Source organism: Chiloscyllium plagiosum, unplaced genomic scaffold, assembly GCF_037043375.1.
Source record: "Chiloscyllium plagiosum isolate Xiang-an unplaced genomic scaffold, Cpla_swu_hap1 HiC_scaffold_5, whole genome shotgun sequence".
NCBI lineage: Eukaryota > Metazoa > Chordata > Chondrichthyes > Orectolobiformes > Hemiscylliidae > Chiloscyllium > Chiloscyllium plagiosum.
The window spans coordinates 97,506,092-97,522,037 of record NW_028270143.1 but is presented as its reverse complement, the minus strand read 5'-3'; the positions used below and the strand labels follow the sequence as shown (position 1 = coordinate 97,522,037).

Sequence of the window (15,946 nt, the reverse complement as noted above, 5' to 3'; positions counted from 1 at the left end):
AGGATTGGTGCTGGGTCCAATTGTAAATTGTATTTGTGTAAATAATCTAGATATGAACATGGGTGGTATCATTTGTAAGTTTGCAGATGATACCAAAGGTGGAGGTGCAGTGGACAGCGAAGAAGGTTACCTCAGATTACACTGGGATCTTAATCAGATTGGCCATTGGGCTGAGGAGTGGCAAATGGAGTTTAATTTAGATAAATGTGAGGTGGTGCATTTTGGAAAGGCAAGTCAGGGCAGGACTTATACACTTAATGGTAAGGTCCTGGGAGTGTTGCTGAACAAAGAGACCTTGGAATGTAGGATCACAGTTCTTTGAAAGTGGAGTCGTAGGTAGATAGCATAGTGAAGAAAGTGTTTGGTATACTTTATTGGTCAGAGTATTCCGTGTAGGAGTTGGGAGGTCATGTTGCGGCTGTACAGGGCATTGGTTAGGCCACTTTTGAAACATTGTGTGCAATTCTGGTCTCCTTCCTATTGGAAGAATGTTGTAAAACTTGAAAAGGTTTAGAAAAGATTTACAAGGATATTGCCATGATTGGAGAGTTTGAACTGTGCAGAGAGGCTGAATAGGCTGGGGTTGTTTTCCTTGGAGCGTCAGAGGCTGAAGGGTAATCTTATAGGTTTATAAAATCATGAGGGGCATGGATAGTGAATATAGACAAGGTTTTTTTCCCTGGGATGGGTGAGTCCAGAACTAGAGGGCATATGTTTAGAGTGAGAGGGGAAAGATTTTAAAAGGGACATCTTGGGCAACGTTTTCACACAGTTGGTGGTTTGTGCATGGAATGAGCTGCCAGAGGAAGTGGTGGAGGCTGGTACAATTTACAACGTGTGAAAGACATCTGGGTGGGGATATGAATAGGAGGGATTTAGAAGGATATTGGCCACATGCTGGCAAATGGGACTCAATTAATTTAGGACATCTGGTCAGCATGGACGAGTTAAACCAAAGGATTTGTTTCTGTTCTGTATATCTGGCACAACTGGGTAATAGGTTCACCAATAAGTAGGAGGGAAAGTTCCCTGCAGATGGGTTACTTCCATTCACCTACATTTTGAACAGCCAGTCAGTGGGCTGCACCGACTCATTGTTGGCCATATTCTGTCCCCGGACCATTGTTAGACAAGTAGTTTTGAACCGATGGCAGTATCATGAATTAGAAAATATCACTCATGTCACCACTACAATTTACCTTCCCAGTGTAATTTCTGAGTCCAAAAATGGTAGCAAATTTGAATGATGCACAGTGACCAAGAATCTGTCCAGGATAGGCATTGTTCTGCATAGCTTTGATGCCTCTGAGTTGAGTTTGCAAGGTGAACAACTGGCTAGAGCATTGTTTCGAAAATAGCTAATAACCATACGATTGAGCAACATTGTGTATGAACATTAGTATCATTATAACACTGGATTAGGAAAGCCAAATGTCCCAACAATTGGCCGGCATAATCACAAAGCATGTGCCTTCAGTCATTTGTGTTAGACAGAGTGTACAGTCTGACCTCGACCAACTGACACTTGCAAAACTCAAATCCCAACATGGCTGCTATTGGATGTGAGTCTGAGTTAAGCAGCAGTAATAGCTGCACTGACGTTACATTTAATATAAACGTTCAAGTTCCTAAAGTGGCTCATTTATGGTAGCTAAAAATGCATGCTTTCAGGGACCCATTCTCTACCAAAAATAAAGGAATATGTTCAAGTCTTGAACTTTTTTTTGAATTACCCAAGAGTTTGATGTGTATGTTTTTCTCCATTAATTACTTCATGGGAAACAGTTAAATTACCTACTAATCAAGCAATTATTTTCTCCTTTCTTATGAATGGTTGTCATTGTTTCAAATTTAATTTTCTTGCATTTGTCCTGCTGAGTACAAAATGAACAGCTGTATAAAAATACAAATGTAAAAATGCTATATTTTTAGTTAAAATAGTGAGTGAAACGGTGAATTGGAATTGTGGCAATTCACTGGACTAGTAATCCAGAACATCACTCATCATAAAATCATACACGACAGGCCAAATCCCACCATGGCAGATGAAGAATTTGAATTCAGTAAAAATAAAGACTTTTTTAAAAAATTGGCTTTAAAGCGACCATGTAACAAATGCTGATTATTGTAAAGACTCATCTGTTTCACTAATATTCTTGAGAGAAGGATACTTGCTGTCCTCACCTGGTCTGACCGACATGGGATCCAGACTCCCAGCAATGACCTGGTGACTCATAACTGCCCTCTGGGCAATTAGGGATGGACAGTGCATGTTGGCTTAGCCAGTGACACTCTCCTCCCATGAACACAAGCATGTCAAGATCCGTAAAGTAATGTATACTAATTGAGCTAAACAAATCCATTTTGTTGCAAAACTATTTAAATAGAAGGAAACCGTTAGAAATCTGTAAAATATTAGATCCATTGAGATTCAGAAATAAAATACTCCAATGTCCTCTCTCTTTTAAAAGCCCAATGTGAGAAAGGCAGTACATAGTCCAGTACCATGATGTTGGGCATGAAAACCATCTTCTTATACCCCAGCATAAATGGTCTACACCACTGACTGTCCCAGTTCATGCTGGCTGCCTTGGACCTATTACTGACAAGTATCCATGTGGTGCAGCATGAGTGACTCTTTTCAGGGTTACAGGGACAGTGCAGAAAAAAAAATTGGACTGATCATAGATGTAAATGCAAGATGCATATTTTAAAAATGTAATGTTTTAATCAGTATAAAGTTTTCAACAACAAAAACAGGAATTGTTGCAGAAGCTCAGCGGGTCTGGCAGATCAGTGGAGAGAAACCAGAGTTAGCGTTTTGGGTCCCGTGACATTTCCTCAGGGTCAGTTCTGAAGACGGGTTACTCGAACCAAAACGTTAACTCTGATATCTCTCCACAGATGCTGCCAGACCTGCTGAGCTTTTCCAGCAGTTTCTGTTTTTGTTTCTGAATTCCAGCATTCACAGTTCTTTTGGTTATTATATATTATCTTTTTCTTTGGAGAGATATCATGTTGCACTTTAATATATTCAGCTCACTCCTCAAAAGAAACCTCTTCCCAAGTATTAGCTCATGCTGCTCCTGAGCCAACAAGATTTAAGCTAAATAAATAAGTGCCTTGTCAATGGCTCTTCATAGAAACCTTCAGTGGATGCCTGATCTCTGTTCAGTCTCTCCCTGCCACTGAAGTTTGTAACGTGGCATTTGAATCAAATTCTGCACAATGGAGTCACTCATTTTAAGATACACAAAATAAACTTCATATTTTGCATCACCAGCTGCATAATGTTGGATGGCTCCCGGCTTTCATTCAGCACTGAGTAGATCACTGTTGGTTATCTTTCTGAGAGTGGATCCTGACTAGGATGATCCACTGATCTGATTTTGTCAATGATTTTTACATTTTCGTTCAGAAGGTTTGCATTTTTCTATGCCAAATAATGAGACAACACTAGCACAGTCAGACTTGATGATAGTAGCAGCAATGATCACTAGCTATTGGCATTTATGTCTTATGTTTATTGTTGCTCAATTCTGATGGCTGTTTTAAATAACTGATTCATCAGTTGCTCACTCTCTCATCTTGGTATTAGTGTTTTTTATAGCTGTTTGTCTTGGCTCATTCTGTTGTCTCTCTGTTGACAACTTCAGAAATTTGGGGTCGATGTTCCAGTGTTGCATTATCAAAAATGTCTTTTGGGTAATGCATAAAACCACTGTTGAAGTGGATATAACCTGTCCCATGATTATTCAAAGAAGAATAGAGGGTTTTCTTGGCTTACTTAATATCACCAGCACAGGCTTTCTGGTTATTAGTCTCATTGCTCTGTATGGGACCTTGCTGTGTACAAATCGACAGTCATAGTTCCTTATGTTCAAACACTGATACACTTCAAAAGTACTTAATTGGTTTAAAGTGCTTTGAAACATCCTGAGGATGTGAAATCAGCACCATATGCGTGTTCTTTCTTTAACTTTTAATCAATGACTGCTTTTACAAACTTCTGACTGGAATTGAACCACCTGAACAGCTTTCCAATTAGAGTGCTGAGTCAGGACTGAGAATACCAAGCAAAAGCAAAGAATTTAAAATTAGTACTGATGATGATGAGAGGAAATGCAACTGATTAATCAGTAGATTCACATACCTGTCAGTACTGATAAAACCAGGTAAGGCAAAATAGGACTTCAGCCCAGGCCAATTATACGGTGACACTGTTGCAAAATAGTGTAGTCGTCACAATGTTACATTGTGCAGAATTTGTTTTAAGAAGATAACGGACTCTAACCTGTTTTCTTTTTTTCCGAAAAATTGTGGGCTCTCAAGAAATATAATTGGAATCTTGTTGGAAGTTCTTAGTTTCTTTGATCCATGGGAAGGTGAAAATCACTTTCTAGATTTGTCTCTTCGTTGAATTATTACAACTCTGCTGGAATAGTGAAATGATTGACTGCTGGTAAATAACAGAATCAAGGTGAAAACAACAGAAATCTGTGTGCAGCTTTAGTTTGGAGTAATTCTCTAACAAAAAATAAAGTAATTATTTTAAAATTAAGCTTAAGACACCTCACAAGTAATGCATGATAATGAACATTTTTGTTTGAACAATGGCAATTATAATCTCTGTGCCTGCTTGTCAAGCGAAGTGATCTGCATGACCTGTAATAACAGTGAGCTCTAACTTGGAATGTGTGGGTTGGAATGAAGCACGTGGAATGGGGGATACTAACCTCATTAATTTTTGACCTTTTACCTTTTTGGCAGTAGCTGATGAGACTAATCTTGATTCCTTGGCTGAACAGATAACCACAGGTAAGGACTGTCAATAACAACCCAGTTGTTGCACCAGTCTACGGTGGTGCAGCAGGAGCATTGTTACCATGACTACAGCAAACAGTCATTAAAATCTCTGAGTCGTGCATTGTGTGTGTTTATCACCCTTGCTGCCTGCTGTATGAGTTAATTCACACATACTGGTTTTCACTCGTTTCAAATAAATCATGGCCAAGGGTAAAATAAGATTTCTCACAAAACTGAGGTAGATTATTGATTCCAAAAAGTCATGAATTTTTAGCCTGATTTTTTTTTATGGGATGATCATTTCTGTCAAATCAAGAACAAAGTTACAAACCCAGCTGATGATTAACCAACATAAAAGGGAATTGATTTGTTCGTGTGCAACTGTACCAACTGGAAGAAAATTTGGAGAGAGATTCACTCTGGGCCATAACACAGCCAGAAGTTTGCTGCATGTTTGTGGGTTCAGGCAGAATCTCTGCTCAAGTTGGAGCAAAGGGTGGGAGAAGCACTGACAAGATTCATCTTCATTAATTTGAGTAATTAGGAAACATTTATTGAGGTCTTGCTCAGTTCTGATCTTCTAGGGTATGGTATTTGCTTCTGTAGCAATCTATAACCTTGATCCCTTCAGGATGAAAGTGAATAACATCTAGGGTGGCACGGTGGCTCAATGGTTAGCACTGCTGCCTCACAGCACCAGGGTCCCAGGTTCGATTCCAGCCTTGGGTGACTGTCTGTGTGGAGTTTGCACATTTTCCCCATGACTGCATGGGTTTCCTCCCGCACTCCAAAGATGTGCAGGTAAGGTGAATTGGCCATGCTAAATTTCCCATAGTGCTAGGTGCATTAGTCAGGGGAAATGGGTCTGGGTGGGTTACTCTTAGGAGGGTCGGTGTGGACTGGTTGGGCTGAAGGCCCTGTTTCCGCATTGTGGGGAATCTAATCTTTTTGGAAATGCTCAGATCTTCCAGAATTTTACAGGAACAAAGGAAAATGAAATATTTTGCTTTTTATCTACTTCATTTGGACTGTGATTGTTTACCACGTGGTGTTAATTTTTCTGCCCTTTGGAGAAATGTTTGTCAGTTGCTGTTATTTGTTACAGTAAACAGATTATTTGTAATCCATCTACACTGTGGAAATGCCGAGGAAGCTTTCAATTAAGTATACCCCTTAAGTTAAGAAACATTCCAGATGAAGAAATACCATTGGGTTCATTGCAGTCACAGTGAGAGACATTAGGAACAATAGTTTAAGTTTCAAAAGGATGTGGAGGTGGCAATCTAACTGATAAATCAACAAGGAGGCGAACACCTTTTTCAGCAACTCCCACCCCTCAAACCCATCAAACTGGTCATGCCCATACTATGCCTTTTTGTCATTTTAATCCAAGTAATACAAGTACACAAGAATATTGTTCCTGATATCAGTTGCCAATTTACTTTTGACTGATATGCATTCAATTATATACTTTCAATTGATAAATTTTCAGAGGAAAGAAAACTTAGAATCATTGTAGATGATTTTGATATACCTCAAGGAGGCAAGCTGGTGGAATGAGCAGAGACATGTCAGCTGAAATTGAATGCAGAGAAATGTTTAGAGATACACTTGGAAAAGAAGAATGAGGAGGGGAAATTAATTAAAAATGTACAATAAAATGATACCAAGAGCAGATGAATCTCTGGGCACTTTGTTCGAAGATTGAATCAGAGGAGGGAGTCAAATTATTGCTTTGTAAAGGTAAACAGGACTTTAGTGATAGGAGACTTGATAGATAGGGGGACAGACAGGAGATTCTGTGGCCGTAAACAGGTATCCAGGATGGTTTGTTGCCTTCTGGCTGTCAGGGTCCAGGATGTCTCAGAGTGGCTGCAGAACAATCTCAAAGGGAAGGGTGAGCAGTCAGAAGTTATTGTGCACACTGGCACAAGTGACACAGGCAGAAACAGGGATAAGGTCCTGCAGACTGATTGTCGGGAGTGAGGAAAGAAGTTAAAAAGCAGGATCTCATTAGTGATAATCTCCGGATTACTTCCAATGTGAGGGTAGGAACAGGAGTATAAGGAAGGTTAATGCATAGCTGAAGAGTTAGTGCAGGGGACAGGGATTCAGATTCTTCAATAATTGGGATGTTTTCTAGAGCAGAAGTGATCTGTTCCAGAAGGGTGGATTGCACCTGAATCAGAAGGGGATCAATATCCTGGTGGGCAGATTTGCTCATGCTATAAGGGAGGGTTTAAACTAAATTGGCAGGGGGGATGTTGTCCCCAACAGCAGGGAGTCAAATGCAAAGCTTGAAGGGCATTCAGTAATCAGAAATAGCAAGTTGGAGAGACAAGTCAGGCTGGAACACAACAGGAATGAGGAAAGCCTGTTGGATTAGATTGCATCTATTTCAATGCAAGAGGGCTGACAGGTAAAGCCGATGAATGCAGGGTGTGCATAGGTACGTGGGACTGGGATAATATAGCCATTACAAGAAAAATGGTTAAGGGAAAGACAGATAGCAGGTTAATGTACCATGGTGTACAGGTGCTCTAGGTCGGACAGAGGTGGAGGAGAGTGGGAGTTGCATTTTTGATTAAGGGGAGCATCACAGCAGTAGTCACAGATGAAATACATGAAGAATCATCCAGTGCGGCTTTGTGGGTGGAGCTAATAAGTAAGAAGGGGATGGTGACATTATTGGAGTTGTGCTCTTGGCCCCTAAATAGTCAACGGAAATTAGAGGAATGAATATGCATGGAGATTAGGGAAACTTGTAGGAGCAATACAATTGTCATAGTGGGGGATTTTAATATTCCTAACATAGACTGGGACTGCCGGAGCATTAAGGACTTAGATGGGGTGGAATTTAAGTGCATTCAGCAAGGTTTCCTCAAGCAGTACCACGAGGGTCCTTCTTGGGAAGGGGCAAAATTCGATCTATTCTTGGGAAATAGGGCAGGACAAGTAACAGCGGGGAACTGGGAACAAGTGACCATAGTTCTATTTGTTTTAAAATAATTGTGGAGAGGGGCAAAACTGGTCCACAGTTTCAAGTTCTAAATTGGGGCAAGGCAATTTTTTACAGGATTCAACAGGACCTTGCAGGAGTTGATTGGAGTAGTTTATTGCAGGCAAATAAGAGGCCGTTAAAATTGTTATAGCTAGGATTCAAGGTCTGTATGTTCCTGTAAGGGTGAAGGGCAAGGTTTGCAGCGGTAGGGAACACTGGATGAAGAGGTATTGAAGCTTTGAAGGAAGCATGGCTCTGGTACAGGTAACTGGGATAAAGAGAATACCTGGAGGTATATAGGGGATACAGAAGTTTACTGAAGAAGGAAATCAGGAGGGTGAAAAGGGGGCACGAGATAGCCTTGGCTGAGAAGATGAGAATTAATCCAAAGAGATTCTTTAAGTATATTAAAGGCAAAAGATTAACTAGAGAGAGAATAGGGCTTCTCAAGGACCAGAGTGGACATATCTGTGTGGAACCGGAGGAAATGGATAAGGTCCTCAATTTATATTTCTCTTCTGTGTTTACTATAGAGAAAGACATGAAGAGTTGGGGTAGTTAGTGGTGATATCTTAGGGATAGTCCATATCACAGTAGAGGTAGTGTTGGAAGTATCAGAATATATGAAGATGGATAACTCTGGACCTGACCAAATATATCCAAGAACCCTGCAAGAGGCTAGAGAGGAAATTGCGGTGGCCCTGGCTCATATATTTGCATCACCGTTAGCCACAGGTGAAGTCCCGGAGACTGGAGGGTAACGAATGTTGTGCCTTTATTCAAGAAAGGCTGCAAAGAACTATACTGAAAATGTGTTGCTGGAAAAGCGCAGCAGGTCAGGCAGCATCCAGGGAACAGGAGAATCGACGTTTCGGGCATAAGCCCTTCCAGCTCTGATCTCCAGCATCTGCAGTCCTCACTTTCTCCTGCAAAGAACTATAGACCAGTAAGCCTAACATTTGTGGTAGGTAAGATACTTGAGAAGATTCTGAGGGATAAAATACACATGCATTTGGAAAGACAGGGTTTGATGAGAAATAGTCAGCATGGCTTTGTGTGTGAGAGATCATGCTTCACAAATTTGTTGGAGTTCTTTGATGAAGTGAACAGGAAGGCTGTTGAGTGCAGGCAGTAGATGCAGTCTATGTATTTCAGTAAGGCCTTTAAGGTTTCATATGATAGGCTGCCGTGGAAGATTAGATTGCATGGAATACAGGGAGAGCTGGCAAACTGGATACACAATCAGCTTGATGGTAGGAAGCAGAAGGTAATAGTGGAAAGATGCTTGTCAGACTGGAGGCCTGTGACTCGTGGAATGCCACAGGGGTCAGTGCTGCGCCCATTGCTGTTATCTATATCAATGATTTGGATGAAAATGTACATGATGCTAAAATAGACGCTATCGTGGACAGAGAGGAAGGTTATTAGAAATTGCAGCAGGACCTCGATCAGCTGAGGAAATGAGCTGAGAAATTGCAAATGGAGTTTAGATTAGATTACTTACAGTGTGGAAACAGGCCCTTCGACCCAACAAGCCCACACCGACCCCACCGAAGCGCAACTCACCCAGACCCATTCCCCTACATTTCACCCCTTCACCTACCGCTACGGGCAATTTAGCATGGCCAATTCACCTAACCTGCACATTTTTGGACTGTGGGAGGAAACCGGAGCACCCGGAGGAAACCCACGCAGACACGGGGAGAATGTGCAAACTCCACACAGTCAGTCACCTGAGGAGGGAATTGAACCCGGGTCTCTAGTGCTGTGAGGCAACAGTGCTAACCACTGTGCCACCGTGCCGCCCATAAATGTAGATAAGTGTGAGATCCTGCATTTTGGAAAGTCAAATCAAGGTAGGAGTTTCATAATGAATGGTAGTGCCTTAAGCATTATAGTGGAACAGAGGGACCTTGGAGTTCAGGTGCACGGTTTGCTGAAATCACAGGTAGCCAGGGCAGTGATGAAAGCTTCTGGCACACTGGCCTTCATCAGTCAGGGCAGTGAGTATAGAAGCTGGGAAGTTATGTTGCAGGACTTACCTTTTAGACTTACCTTTTAGAAGTGTTTAAGATTATGAGAGGCATGGATTGGGTGAATGCACTCAATCTTTTTCCCAGGGTTGGGGAATTGAGGACTAGAGATATCAGTTGAAGGTAAGAGGGGAAAGAATAAATGGTAATCTGAGGGGCAACCTTTTCACACAGAGCGTGGTACGCATATGGAATGAGTTGGCAGTTAAACTGGTTGAGGTGGGTACATTAACAACATTTAAAAGGTATTTGGACAAATACATGGATAGGAAAGAATCAGTAGGGTATGGGCCAATGCAGGGAAATTAGGTTAACGTGGATGACTAGTTTGGGCTGAAGGACCTGTCTCCGTGCTGCAGGATTCTATCACTATATCATTAGAAATCCACCAACCACATTCTCGAACTGAATGTTGAATTCTACTGTATTGTAGTCACTGTTCACTTGGGGATCATTTTCGGTCTGAAACAACTGAGCTAAACTTAAGTAGCGATAGTTACATGGGGGGAGGACTGAGTTGGCTGGAGTGGTCTCGCTCAAGAGTTTAGCAGAAAAGACAATTGACAAACAGTGGCAGATGTTAAAGAGAAGAGTTCATGACTCACAGCAAAGCTGTTCTCTGCACTCTAATATATGCATTTGTTTGTACGAGAATTATACAGAATTGGAAACCTATATATAGGCAAACAAGTTCAGGAGAAGAACTCTTTGAGGTTTCTGAAACAAAAAACAATACCATTAAAAATAAACCGAGAATGTTGTTTCAGGCTGAGACAGGATATTAGGACAATAGTATTTGAATATAAATTAGTGAAAAATAAATCTGCGAAGAACCGTTTTATTTTAAAAAGTGATTAATCTTTAGATTAATCTGTCAGGAATGTTAATAGATGGTAGCATAACCCCTCGAATCTTGTGCTTCATTACTCTAGCTGTGTACCTCTACATTCTGGGTGGCTTTTCAGTTGTTTCACCAGGCTATTTAGTCATTCATCATAATTCTATGAACGCTTGCAGATCTCCTTTCCCAAGGCTTCCATTCTCTGAATGCTTATGGAAGATTTTTTTTCTCAACTCGTGTACAATATTTTATGTTTCAGTTCATTTGTTAATTGTCTGATCTAAATCCTTCTGCAAATCTTTTAAGACTGATGTCTCTTCTGTCTCTCTTTTTGTGTCCTCAGCAAATTTTACATGCTTTTGCTTTTGATATCCTAGTCATTAACGTACATTAGAAACAACAGTATTAACTCTCATGGGACTCCACTGAATGTCTTCCACCCAAATCTCATTACATCTCTCTTGTGTATTCAGTTTTGATACACTTTTTTTATGGCAGTGCAAATAAGTTTGATGATCACTCCCTCTCTTCAGCCAAAAGCACGGTTCTATTTTGAAAAATAGATAATAGTTGGAGAAAAGTGACAGTACTCAAAAATTATTGGATTTTTTGCTTATATTCTGTTGACTTTGGCTTGGCCTGAGTTAAACCAAGATTGAAAAGGAAATCTTACATAGAGCACAATGCCAGTGGTTTGTCTCTGACTAAACAAATCTTATTTGCCATTGCACATTGCTACTAGCTTTCCTTTTCTCCCACACAAGCACAATTTTAATTTTCTTGCTTAAGTGTGACAGCTGTAACTGTCTGCACACCTTTTACTCAGTAATACCACTGTCAACATGAAGTTCATGTTCTGTGTCATCCAAGTATTGATCTTAGTACACTTTATGGAATAGCATGACTACTGATTCTGCAGTGAGAATTATAAAATAGATGGGAAAAAAAAATACTAAAGTGAAATGAGGAGAATATTTTATAGGCAACGGGGGCAGTACATTTTTACTCACCTTTGCTTTTATAAAAGGCATTGAAAGATTTATAGTTCCACTTTAAAGCTTTTATGTGGCCACTCTAGCATTTAAACCTGAATCATTGTACTGTCATTCAGTAACATTATTTTAAAGTGGGTTTTGTTGAAACCATATTTAACATTGCCAATCTGAAAATGATCATTCATTTCCATTTTCTTTCTTTCTGTCAAATATGTAAAATCATTTAAGTATGATCATACTTGGCAAAACATGTAGCTTTTTTACAGCGGTACAACTAGAGAAGATGCTGGTTCTGTTTGTTAATAAGAAATGTACAAATCAGGAGCAGGAGTAGGCCACTCAATCCCCTGGGTCTGCTCTGTCATTCAAATAAGATTATGGCTGATGTCATTACAACATGAAATCCACATTCCCGCCTTCATGATAACATTTCAACTCCTTGCTTTACAAGAACCTATCTACCTTTGCCTTAAGATGTAAGCCAGAACAAGTAAGGACATCAGATCTTTCACTACTTTCCTTTCGGGAACGAAATTGCTGTTCTTGGTCTAGCCTAAATGTGGTAACAAACTGACAGCAATCTGCTGTCTGGGAAAATAAAGGTGGGCAATAAATGCTGGTCAAGCCAACGATGCCCGTATCATGTGAATGATTTTTTTTAAATTGGAGGACAGATCCAAAGACCTATGATCCTTTGCAAAAACACATTTCACCTAATCATCATTTTAATGGGTGACCTCTGATTTTTAAACAGTGATGCTTAATTCTGAATTCTCCCATAAGAGAATTTCAACCAAATCACCTCTTTAGTTCTGAACTCCAGTGTGTGCAAACCCAGCTTGCCCAGCCCTTCCTCATAAGACAACCTGCCCATTATGCGCATTAGATTAGTAAAACTTCTCTGAACTACCATCAATGCATTTATATCCACCCTTAAATAAGGTGACCATTACTGTGCACAGTATACCAGATATGGTCTCACCAATGACCTGATGCATTGAAGCAAAACCTGTCTATTTCTGTATTCAGTTCCACTCACAATAACTGACAACATTCTGTTAACTTCACTATTTAGTTGTTCTATCTACATTCTAACCTTCAGTGATGCATGCATGAGGCCACCCAGATCCCTCTGCATCGAGAAGCATTTATTTTGAGTTGTTCACAAGCTTGAGTTTTCAATGTGCAAAACTGTCTGTTGGTAAGAAAAGCGAATTATCCTAAATCAGCAACAAGTTAAAAAGATTGTTCCTTTTAAAGGATGAGTGTACAAATTCTCTTTTTTTAATAAAAGTCCTGGCCCCCTCCCTTCAGAGATTTGAAGTTCGATGATCTGTCGTTAAAAACCATGGTCTTAACCACTAAGCCACCTGTGCCTTCCAAAGTAAATATTTAATTTTTAAATTCAGTTACAGAAGAAGGATGAACATATGTATTAGCAATTTGTTCAATTCTCCCCCGTAAAAGTAGTGGTTTGCATCAAGAATTCACTTGGCACAACATTTACTTTGTTTGGCTCTTGTCTTTTAAAAAAAGCCATTATGATCTTTCTCTAGTACAAAACTGAAAAATTATCTAAGCATAAGTACATAAAATTAAAACTAAAGTCATTCTTCTGAGTCAATCAAATTTAAAGAATTTATTTCTAGTACTTAAGTTGTCATTCTTTCAGAATAGCTCCTGACAGGTTTTGTTTATTTTTTTAATGATTGAGTTTTGTTTTACTTACGTTTCAACAAAATGTTAAAGAGCAAACTCAGTGGCACTTGAACATGGTTCATTTAACATTTCATGAAAACAAATCCAGGTGTCATGGCCACACTAGATTGGCTGTTGGATTGCTGCATGGTTTTGTACAGTGTGTTTGTTCTGTGACAAACCATCAGGATAAAATGAGGCAAGAAGTAACTTGTGGTGATTTCAATGTGTTGACTAGTAAGTAAGACCACTCTGGTACAAGTGCATTCAGCAATGTTGTCGCTTCTCATTTGAATTGGCTAGGTTTACATCAAGCTAACAGATGGGAAGAGTTAGTTGTGTGGAATTGTTGTTTCTCTCTAAGTTGTGAAAATATTCAGCTGGTTGTGGAATATCCTCGCATCTGCTGGGCATGTGAAGTCTACTTCCCTGATGTCTGCCACAGGCAAGATCTGCAGATTAATCCAGCAACTAGCTTCCATGATTTGTTGACACTGAAAAATTAAACAGCCACTTTTAAAATAAAAATCATTCAGTCAGATGATGAATATTGTTCGAAAAAGAAAACTTAGAGATTGCCAGTTTTACTGCCACATGACAGGTCTGTGTTCATACTAGTCAGTGACTTCGTACACCAGTTAAACACTTGATAAATTATTTTAATCATTAAGGCCCATACATAATATGGGAATGAAATCAGATGGGCACAGCTAAGATTTTGTGCCATTCATTTGCTTTCTTTAAGTTAGCTTTTTGTAATATTTTGAAATGAGCCTTAAATTTAACATGGCCTGCTGTAAACTCAAAATTTAAATCATTCCTCTGACAGCTTTGTATTTGTATTCTTTATATTTGTATTTTTGAAGAAAAAGACAGTGGTTTTATTCTAAACCAGTTTCCTGTGTTGAGATCTAGTAACTGTGCTAATTGCTGGAGTACATTTCAAAAAAGTTGGGTAGTTCCATGCTGTTGTGAGATTAGTCACAAGGATGTTATGACATGGGGTAAATCCCTCTGCCAGTTTAAATCTGACACTTAGAGAAGCTCACCTCGCACTGTAATCTGTTAAAATTCGAGAGGCAAAGAACTATCCTAGCTCTCACTATTTAAAGGAAAAATTAACTCTTTTATTCTTTAAGTCCAATAGAGAACATTAAAACCACAATTATTTACAACTCCTTTCTCTTAAACCTATATTTTACCTTACTCTCTACAATACTGGTCCAATAAATTCACTCTTAAATTTACAGCGAATCACTTTCAACCCCAGTTGTCATCTTCAGATGTTGAACTTTCTGTATAGATTTCTCTAGATCAGCATCGGTCTTCTGCTGCACAAATTTCTTATGGACAGGTACCTTTCAGAGAGCTATTCTGCTGGCAGTCTTTACTTGTGGTGCTCTTTGCTGTTCTCCCCCTAACTGTTCAAAATGTCTGGTTTTATACCTCAAAACAACGTATAATTTCTTTGGTTTGATGTCATCCCCAGCAGTAAAATTTAAATTTGATTGGAATTTGGTCTCTGGGGCATAATTTAAACTGGCCTATTTTGAATTTTTTTTGTGCCATGGCATCACAGAACCAGCTATTTGTGTTAACCAAATGTTTACATTTTTAAATTCTTCAGCACACGCTATGCTTTCAGTTAGTCCTTGCTAGCTTCCTCTCCCTCTTAAAGGTACAGTACAAACCTACACCTTCATAATGAGGAACTAAGCTGAAACTGCACATTGAACTGTGCACTAATAACAGTGAGGGGGCTAGCTTTGAGACAATACTAAGCTTTTTTTGTGGCAGGATGGAAATACTTTAAACAACCTAAAGAAGCTTGAACAACTTGATCAGTGGGCCTGCCACTGGAAACGACTGTTTCTTGACTGAGATTAATGCACTTCCCTAACACTGTTGGGTTTTTTAAAACCTCCAAAATATCATGACTCCTCACTGTTTATACTAAAAGTATTGATTGGAAAAATAAAATCTTTGAGTTACCAGGCATGAAAACTTCTTATTCTTCACAATGATTAAGCCTTAGATTTTCTAGATCAATGTTAAAATGAGCCCTTTATCCATATTTTCCAAGCCCCATGTGTACTCAGCCAGAATAATGGGGATATCTTTTCAAGGAAAGAAACATCAGAAATATAAGTGCGATATAAAATCAATTACATCTTCGACTTTGAATGATGCTTTTTAATGGGAAGCTTTGGATCAGTCAAGTCTAGATGTGATAAAAGCATGAATGAAGGTTTTACCAGAAGGTGGTCTAAAGGAGGGGTACAGATAGATCATTTTAAGGGTGATCTGATTGGCTGAGTGGGAGGCTTGATGGTTTTGGACGACTAGATTCTAGACTGTGGAGCCTGAACAATTGATAGCAAAATATCAGTCATGAGACAAAGGGAGAAGGGTTTCACAAAATGTTGGAGTCAAGAATGTAGAGTTCTTGGTCACCTGGGTATGGTAGTACTTGGAAATTTGCAGAGATAGACAAAGGAAATGTAGTGGAGAAGTTTAGATGGTGGGGCAAGAATTTTGTCTGTGATGCATTGAGATATGAAAAAGCAGTGCA

At 39.5% G+C, this 15,946-nt stretch overlaps 1 protein-coding gene across 5 annotated transcripts in view; it reads left to right on the top strand.

Moving 5' to 3' along the window:
• The window catches only part of pard3aa (par-3 family cell polarity regulator alpha, a), an 858,224-nt gene that overhangs the window by 636,304 nt on the left and 205,974 nt on the right, over nucleotides 1–15,946 (top strand). For 3 of the 5 annotated variants that reach the window (XM_043690628.2, XM_043690630.2, XM_043690625.2), the window contains exon 18: nucleotides 4,771–4,818. The exons of 1 other annotated variant lie outside the window; for it this stretch is intronic. In XM_043690628.2, coding sequence (XP_043546563.2) covers nucleotides 4,771–4,818 — 48 coding nt within the window. The remainder of the gene's footprint in view (nucleotides 1–4,770; nucleotides 4,819–15,946) is intronic. One more of the 5 variants, XM_043690626.2, reaches the window with a different exon arrangement.